The sequence below is a fragment of the Corticium candelabrum genome, chromosome 7 (assembly GCF_963422355.1).
Source record: "Corticium candelabrum chromosome 7, ooCorCand1.1, whole genome shotgun sequence".
Taxonomy (NCBI): Eukaryota; Metazoa; Porifera; class Homoscleromorpha; order Homosclerophorida; family Plakinidae; genus Corticium; species Corticium candelabrum.
The window spans coordinates 4427513-4436522 of record NC_085091.1 but is presented as its reverse complement, the minus strand read 5'-3'; the positions used below and the strand labels follow the sequence as shown (position 1 = coordinate 4436522).

The 9010-nt window shown below is 41.6% G+C and overlaps 1 protein-coding gene across 2 annotated transcripts; it reads left to right on the top strand.

Annotated features, from left to right (window-relative positions):
- Nucleotides 1–81: 81 nt before the first annotated feature.
- LOC134182518 (alpha-2-macroglobulin-like protein 1) lies at nucleotides 82–7715 on the top strand. 2 transcript variants are annotated; one of them, XM_062649929.1, is made up of 32 exons: nucleotides 82–213; nucleotides 271–446; nucleotides 510–535; nucleotides 612–777; nucleotides 842–912; nucleotides 970–1021; nucleotides 1154–1227; nucleotides 1294–1345; nucleotides 1401–1488; nucleotides 1548–1650; nucleotides 2443–2652; nucleotides 2711–2908; nucleotides 2967–3083; nucleotides 3150–3209; nucleotides 3276–3506; nucleotides 3567–3716; nucleotides 3776–4084; nucleotides 4164–4275; nucleotides 4335–4548; nucleotides 4609–4834; nucleotides 4889–5113; nucleotides 5174–5225; nucleotides 5362–5493; nucleotides 5562–5738; nucleotides 5800–5881; nucleotides 5944–6181; nucleotides 6239–6622; nucleotides 6695–6847; nucleotides 6909–7084; nucleotides 7142–7235; nucleotides 7298–7372; nucleotides 7436–7715. In XM_062649929.1, exons 1-32 carry the CDS (start codon nucleotides 131–133, stop codon nucleotides 7583–7585), a joined length of 4656 nt encoding a protein of 1551 aa, XP_062505913.1. In that variant the 5' UTR covers nucleotides 82–130; the 3' UTR covers nucleotides 7586–7715. The 2 variants fall into 2 exon arrangements, with proteins under 2 accessions (XP_062505913.1, XP_062505912.1); XM_062649928.1 differs by having other exon boundaries at nucleotides 5359–5493.
- The last annotated feature ends 1295 nt before the right edge of the window (nucleotides 7716–9010 follow it).

Below are 9010 nucleotides of genomic sequence, written 5' to 3'. Positions count from 1 at the left end.
TTTACTGTCGCCTCCCGTTAGTAATGCCATTAACCACCCGCCTACGCATCCAGTTGTCACCTACGTCACATAGCTGGAGAACAAAAGGCCCTCCATTTCGGTCTTTTGATTTCAGCTTTGTCTGACGAAGATGACGACACAATATTTGCTTCTTTCATCATATGGACTTTTTGCGACGTTGAGCTGTGTATCTTCACTATCTCCTAGTATTCCGTGAGAAGACTACTTTTGAAAAATGTCTGTGTTTCTAAAGTTTGCTTTACGTTTCAGGCCTCCCAATATTAGTCATGTCGTGGCACCAAAAAGTGTAGCGCCTGGAGAAACATTTGTTGCGTACGTTCACGTGGAGGACATTCTCTGGAAGGCAAAACAGTCGGTGTCTGTACACGTGACACGTTCTACTGGCAGCTCACTTGCTTCAAGCAAGAAAAGAATAGTAATCGCAGGTAGTGAAATATTGATTTAGCTTATTTCAAATAGTCATATCAGATGGGATTTATTTTCTATAGGTTCATTCAACGCATTTTCACTGACGGTGTGTCTAGACACGTGTTACTCTTCCACCTGTCTTCAACTATGCATGATTTTACTGTCGCTATCTTGCACCGTAGATTCCTAAAGATGCTGATCCAGCTAAAGGTCCGTACAGCATCGACGTCAAGATGACAACGCATATGCAGACGGTGGTGACCAGGAGTCTACCACTTACAATATCTGGCAAGAACAGAATCATCCTCATTCAGACAGACAAACCTATCTACAAACCAGGAGAAAAGGGTATAAAATCAACGTCTAGATCGATGATGTTATTAAGTCTAATATAATATAAATCGTTTTTCAGTTATGGGAAGAGTGATTGTTCTTGATCGCGAGACGAGGTCTGTGACAGGAGGAGTTACCGTCACCATAGAGGTGGGTGTGTTCACACTTTTAGCGCGAATATGTTCTACAAGCTTCATTGTGCTATAGAATCCTAAATCATATACCATTGGTCGTTATTCCAACATTGACTTAGAATTTGGTGAGTGCCTAAATTTGAAAGTATTAATTAATTAAATAATAATGATATTACCAACACACTGTAGCACTAGCTCGCACGTTTTAACAAGGCATTCGTTGATCAATGATTTTGCAGCTAATATATCTTGCGCAGGTGTTGGAAAATTTGAGTTTCCATTGTCTTCTGAACCCGTCCTTGGAACACACACGTTATGTGCTACGTATGAGGTAGAAGCGTTTATCAATTGCTTTGTCTAGAGTATAGTCTAAGACTTTCTGTTTCTTCAATTATAGGGTTTGCCCAAAAATCAGCGTTCTTGCTTTACTTTTAAAGTTAAACGTTATGGTAAACTGTACTCATTCTACTTAAAATGCTTTTTTGAAATAAATGCTTCTTGCAGTTTTGCCCAGATTTTCTTGTTCGTTGGTCCCTACTAATGATGTCATCGATTGTGTTACAAGGAAGATTTGCTTCACTGTTTCAGCAACGTAAGCTTCTATCCAATTACACTACAAACCTCTAAAATGTAATTGATGAAATGTTTTAGCTATACTTACGGTCAGAAAGTTAGAGGAAATTTGAAAGCACGACTGACTCCTAATTATAGATGGTTACGATGTCCTCTAGAAGAAGCCGTTAAAAGCCGCAAGGTCAGATAATGTGATTAAATAAAATTGTCCGTATTTAAAGTTTTGAAGTCTACCGTCTAAACGACAATTTTCTATTAATGTAATAAATTTTCTATTAAATATACAATATTTGATGTGTCCTTCTACCCCTCCCATATGGGCAAGTGTGGTCTTTACCCCATCTCGTCGCCCAACAACCCGGCAGGTCAGCCCACCAGGGTACATGGTTCTGTGTAGTCCACACGGCGATTAATGACTAGCCAATTCGATATAGATTGAAGGCATTACGGTGACCGCAAACTCGGTACAGCGCGCCTAGGAATATTGATGATCCTCATTACGCTGAATGTCATCCGCAACAGATAATTCACCAGACTACAGAAACTCCCCAGAGACTGAAACAGGTCATAGTACCATGGAAAAGCTAGAGAAACATGAAAGAAAAGAGAGACAGACAGACAGACAGACAGGGTTTGAAGCCCGAAATCATTGAGTGGTAGCCACTGTCGCTAACCACTGAGCCACGGCGGTGACTTAATGTTATTATGACTATTATTTATTAAATTTAAATTATTTATTAATTATATATCTGCAAATATATGGGAGAAGTTCTTCTTGTGGCTACTAGCAAATGTAGCATAAGACAACTGCAATACACTGTTATGTCCAGGCTCTGTGACATACAATATAACTTCGTATATATAAATCGAAGTGTACGTGTATAATGTTGAACTAGAAAGCAAATGCTATTAGATGCGCGTTTGTATACTGTGTATGCAAAACCTTGAACCGTGAATTCAACCTTTCTTACAGATCGATGGAACAACTGAAATCTGTATAAAATTCTGTACACGTGGCTGTGGAGGAAAGCTAAACATTGATGTCAACGTGACCGATCCGCAGTCTCAAACAACCGTTCAATGTGACGGACCGACAAGTATCACAAGAACCTACAGACCGAACAAACTGACTTTTATCCAAGAAGACAAAACATTCAGCCAGTGCCACTACACCACAGTAAAAGTAAAAAACAAGTAGAAGCTATTTGAATCGCTATCTTGTCTAAGTGTTCTCTTTCTAGGTTGCAGCGTCAAGTTTGACGGGAATTCCAAAGTATGCAAATGTAAACCTGACGGGTACGATATACACGATGGACAAAAGCGGATGTCAAAAAAAGAAGTATCAATCGCTGACAGCCATTTATCAACAGACTGATAGAAGTGGAGTAGCAACATTTAATGTTTGTACTCCATGCAACGCCCTGTCTATTCGTTTTACCGTAAGCAATAAGTTTTAAAGCTTACAAAGTTAATAATGCAACCGTGTTATGTATTTAGGCTTCTGCAGTCCCGAAAACAGGAGAAACAAATCGTTTTGCTAATGCATACACTTCTCTAAATATGATCTATGCTCCTGAACGAATAGTGTTGTCTAGCAACCAAAAGCGAGTAGAGGTATAACGTAATTTATTTCATTTGTCTGGATAGTGATTTGTGGTGTCACGGTTTGTCTTGATGCAGGTCGGTAATGCAGTAACTGTTTACGCATCTTTTTCTAGCAAAGCAGTTGCAGATTATTATGTAAGTCATTACCGTCTTCATTAAATGAGATAGCAAACGATATTTACGTCATCCACACTTTTCTAGATTGTTAGCAAAGGTAAGATTGTCGGTCATGATCAGTGCTTACCAACAAGAGATGAGAATGTCAGAAGCAAACATCAACAGTTGTGTGAAGACGGAGGCATTAGGAGAACTTGCTCATTCTCATTTCTTGTGACGTCATCGATGGCTCCAAAAGTTACTGTTATTGTCAGTCAGAAGAATCAAGCAGCCTCACGCATCGCATTTCATGTAATTGCGAATACCAGATCACAGGTCAGTTGCGCTGTAGCCGGCAATTTGTCTTATATTGTATTACAAGCTTGTTCTTTCTAGATGTCTCTGGAATTCCAAGAAGAAGAAGTGAGACCTGGCGAGAAAGCCCATTTACTAATACAAGCGCCTGTCTCGTCATACGTGGGCGTAGTAGCAGTCGATCAAAGCGTTTACCTTCAGCAAGATAAGAACCAACTTACAACAGCTAAGGTGACCTGATATGTCTCGCCATTTCTAAACCATTCCACAAACAGTCGTTTGTCTTTCAGTTGTATGATGAGATTAGACAGTTTGATCAGCACAAGTCACTGGCCATCAAGAGCTACGTTTGTGACTGGTATGCATACTGGAACTGTAATTGTGACTGCTATGGATATTCAAAAGGAGGAAACCCACCTCTTCCACAGAAGAGACCTCTCCCTGCAGTAGACAGAAATGGTCCTCCTGGAGTCAAAGGAGACGAAGGAAGACAGCAACGCCGCATTATCAGGCCTGGTAAATGCTGTGCACGACGTTGCAATGATGTCGCTTACTCTCCTCGGTATTGCTCTTACGTCCAAGCAAGCAGCTACTTTACCGTATGACTAAAATTAGTACTAGCGATTGCAAAGCAGACTCTTGTTACTAACCAAAACGTATTTGCTATTTGTTTTACAGGCTTCTGGAATTAGTGTGTCTGACAGTGATACGACGTCTCTGACTGAATGCTCAAAACCACCACCTCCACCCAAACCTGAAGTTACATACGACTGTTGTTTCCGATTTCCATGTTAGAAATCCTGCAGGTGTACAAAAACAAGATTTTGCTTTATACTTTTTGAACTTTAGTTTGGGGATCACTTGCAAGAAACCGTGGTCCATTTACTGTAGCTAAGGAATTAGCTGTACCGTTAGCAGCTTCAATTCCAGAGCGTCGTAAAAAAGGTCCAAAAGGCGAAACAAGTAAAGCACTTGATTCACCGAACGTTGAAAACCTTGTAAATCCAACTCGTGTACGAAAATACTTTCCCGAGACGTGGCTTTGGTTTGAAATGGAGATGAAGTATATCATTGATTTCTGTTTTGTCTTGTTGCGTTGGCTGATAAACTTTTTGTTATTTAGTAATCATACACAGAGGAAGGAAGTTACTGTGCCTGATACGATTACGTCTTGGGTTGCCGATGCTTTCTCTGTTTCACCGTCAACGCACATGTCAATAGCAAGACCGACAACTTTAAGAGTATTCAAACCTTTCTTCATCACTCTCAATCTGCCCTATTCGGTGATAAGAGGAGAGCTAGTAGAGATCACTCTCACCGTTTACAACTACTTGGAGACACCACTAACAGTGAGCGACCAAACGGTTTCATGTTATCTGCCATTGTGACACACTTTTTCCTAGGCAAATGTCGAGGTCCTAGTCGAGAACAATAATCTGCGAATAGTGCACGGAAAGGGAAACAAGACAGCGCTACATCAGGCTGTTAGAACGGTGACTGTTCCTGCAAGCGCAGGTAACTCTCTATCGTATTACCTTCTACCTCTCAAGAATGGCCACCTGCCTTTAAAAGCCACAGCCAGATCGACATTCGCTGCAGATAGCCTGATACAAAATCTGTTTGTCGAAGTAATCAAAATCATGATTAAAACACAAGTTTGTAATCTAACTCTTTACTACTGTTGTTAGCCTGAAGGAGTGAAAGAAGAGTATGCCCAATCAGCCCTCCTGTGTATTGAAGGTATGTATGTATGTATGTATGTATGTATGTATATATATATATATATATATATATATATATATATATATATATATATATATACATATATTCAGTTGTGTAATAAATGCTTTCAAAACATTACCGTTGTTAATAGCAGAAACTCCTACTCCCACCACCGAACTCGACGACGCGTCTGATGACGGTCTCAAGTGCATTACAAAACGCTTCAATGCATCTCTCCCACCAGACTACGTTCCCGACTCAGAAAGCGCAGAAGTTTCAGTAACAGGTCTATTTGCATACATTTTAAGAGTGTATTATACATAATGTAAAGCAATAAAAACTATGTATATGCAGCGAATTACATGGGACCAACTATTAGCGGTCTCGAAAGTCTTTTGAGGTTGCCAACGGGCTGTGGTGAGCAGAACATGCTCAACTTTGCCCCCGCCGTCTATATTGCTCGCTACCTCGACACAATCGGAAAGCTTGACGCTGCAACGCGCAAGAAAGCTCTTCACTACATGCAAACAGGCAAGACATTACAGGCTCTCTGATATTAATCAAATCAATTAAAGATATCTTATTGTATTAGGCTACCAGAGAGAGTTGACGTATCAGCGTCAGGATGGATCATACAGCGCATTTGGAGATCGCGATCGTTGTGGAAGCATGTGGTATGTTGAACCAACAAAATGTATTAAAATTTCTATAACATTGTTTATCATCTCTTTTCAAGGTTGACCGCGTTTGTGTTGAGATCGTTCGGTCAAGCGGACGGCCTCATTGGAATGTCTATCGATAACAGAGTACAGGAAGAAGCAATCGACTTCATCATATCGAAACAGAAGGACGACGGTTCGTTTCCGCCGGTGTGCGGACCACTACACAAGGAGATGCAAGGATGCAGCGGTGGTGGTTGTTCTCTGACAGCCTACGTCACACTGGCGCTTCTTGAGGCTGGACTACCACCAAAGGTAACAGCAAACGGATATCATATGCTCAAGATAAACCGCTAATACGTTTTGGCTTAGGATAAAGCGGTAACCGCTGCGCTGGGCTACTTGACAAACAACTGCATACCGTCCAACTGCAGCAGCCCGTATAATCTGGCTTTAGTCGCTTACACGTTGACGAAAGCCTCAGGATTCGAGGCGAACGCAGACGCAGCTCTCGATTTGTTAAGAAATTGTGCCAAAACCGATGACGACCACAGGTACTGGCAATACACACTTTCTCCAACTTGTGAGAACAAGTGGGCGTGGTCCTATTATTGCCGATCGAGTTCTTGTGACGTGGAGACGAGCGCCTATGCGTTATTGGCGTTTGCGAACAGAGGAAACATCGCGTATAGTTTACGAATTGTTCGCTGGCTACTCGAGCAGCGTAATCCGAGAGGAGGATTTAAGTCCACACAAGTTAGTATCAATTGATCTATGGTATATATAACACGGAGTGTCAGTAAGTGTTTGCTACTGCCTTTACTGTAGGACACTGTGGTGGCACTTCAAGCTCTATCGGAATATGGCCAGTTGACTTTGTCTGACGGACGCGTCTCGGCAACAGTCCAACTTACAGCTAGTGGACTAGACCAAGAGCTAATTATCGATTCCTCGAATGCCATGCAAGTACAAACTGTCCAGGTTCACTCCGTATTTGCAACAAAATTGTTTTGATAGAAAAATTGAGCAAATGTTTGTTTAGCTTTCCGCTCTTCCTACCGTCATCGAAGTGTCTGTTTGTGGTAGCGGCTGCCTGTTAGCCTCACTCGGTGTCAACTACAATGTACCTAAACCGGACGAGATCGCTGCATTCGATGTGTCTGCCGTCGCCAAGATTCAGAAGGGAGCATGCAAATACTTAGTCAGAGTCTGCAACAGGTTAGCTCTTAGTGCACGTTATATAGCATCCCTCTATATACAAAATGGTTTGTGTAGGTGGATCCGAAATGAGTCGGATAGCTCCAACATGGCGGTGACCGACGTGACATTCTTTTCAAGTTTTGCACCAGTGCAAAGCGAGTTGAAGCAGGTTAATTGTGTTGATTAATTAATTAATCGATGAGAACTACAACAAATTATTGTGTTGATTAGTTAGTGAAAGAAGGACGATGCATGATCAAGAGAACAGACTTTAAAGGACGAGTTCTCAGCGTTTACTTTGATGAGGTTCGTCAATTTGGACAAATACACAGGAGTCTAGTCTTGTTTCACACAGTCTAAAATCTTTAGGTGACCAAAAGAAAGTGTTGCTTTAACGTAACGATGAAGAGGATTTCAGTGGTCGAAGACCTGCAAGGTGTTCCCGTCATTACGTACAACTACTACGAGCCCGACCAGAGGGGAGGAACGATGCTGTACCCTCGACAAGATTGCGAATGACGCATCAAAATTGTACTTGACGTTGACTAGTTACGTGACGTCGACTGGTTACGTATACACGTGTATAGTCGAAAGCGAAAGAAATTGCTTTCCTGTTAGTTGTTATAATTGAGAAACGACGAGATGCGTACCTTTCTGTCCAATGTGTATCTTTTGGATTAAGTTACATATCAATAAATTTTGATATGCGTAGGTACTGATCATGCTGTCTAAGGTACTCTTGGTGAAGTTAATGGCATTCAAATAATTTCTAAACATTTTGGAAAGTCTCTAGTTTAATACATTTAGGGTTTCATTGTGTTGCGTTCTGTTTTTTCATAACCAAAAATCACGTAGTCATTGCAGTAAACGGACACAAGACTGCTATATACAATAGCTGAGAAAGTTGAGATAAATACGGAGTTTTGTTTTGAGTCGTAGCACTGACGTGAGGCATCTTTAGCCAATGAGACGCATCGATCATTAGGGGGCGGTCACTTTTAACTGTCCCGGTGTAGTAGGAAATCCGTCTCGGGGAAATCTGTCTCGGCCGAGACACATTTCCTTAGAATATCCGTCTCGGCTAGTCAGATTTGCTAGGAAATCTGGGAAATCTGTCTTGGCCGAGACACATTCCCTTAGGATATCTGTCTCGGCCGAGGCGCTAGAAAATCTGTCACCACGCAGGAAATATGTCATTGTGTGTCTCGCTCACACGCATATTCTGAATGACGAGAAGCGCCATGGAAGAACAGATGCACGAGCGGGTCGTTTTCTACCTTGAAAACGGTTCGTATCCAACAGGTAGGCTGCATTTCATGGGAGAAATCCAACATGCTACCCATGACTCCTGCTTACAGAAAAGTATTAAAATCGTGATCCCCACCCGGAAAAGTTTAAAAACTATGACCCCCTGTCACGAACTCGACTACTGCATGTCTATTCCCCGTAAGTGTGAACTTGGAAGTGAGTAATTAAATAGAGGTCACCGCAGGTATGCTTACTAGAGCAATAAGAGCTGCTCCAGTTGGACCATGTTATACCAATTATCTTAAATGCGGGAATCAATATAACAGCCGGCAATCGGCCAATGGCCGATAAAAATGCCAATTGGCTGGTATCAGTAGACCACAGCCTGACATTTCGCCGACCAAACAGGAGACTACAAACATGTGCATGCATGCGAACAATGATTGGCATGTTGTTTCAAATTGTTTATAGGAACATCTGTTTATAGAAGTGGCACCAGATGACTGTTATTATAGTGTGTTCACTCTAAACATAGAAACCACAGGTGGATTAGAATCTAATCTGAACAACACACACACAACACACACACACACACACACACACACACACACACACACACACACACACACACACACACACACACACACACACACACAATTAGCGTGAAGTGTACAGTGGATTGACAACATGATATGT

Excerpts from the sequence above, each read along its gene's own strand:
- LOC134182518 (XM_062649928.1), top strand. The coding sequence starts at position 131 with ATGACGACACAATATTTGCTTCTTTCATCATATGGACTTTTTGCGACG. Across the intron at positions 6,623-6,694 it reads GAGGATTTAAGTCCACACAA|GACACTGTGGTGGCACTTCA; the intron begins GTTAGTATCAAT and ends CCTTTACTGTAG. Across the intron at positions 7,236-7,297 it reads TGCAAAGCGAGTTGAAGCAG|TTAGTGAAAGAAGGACGATG; the intron begins GTTAATTGTGTT and ends TGTGTTGATTAG.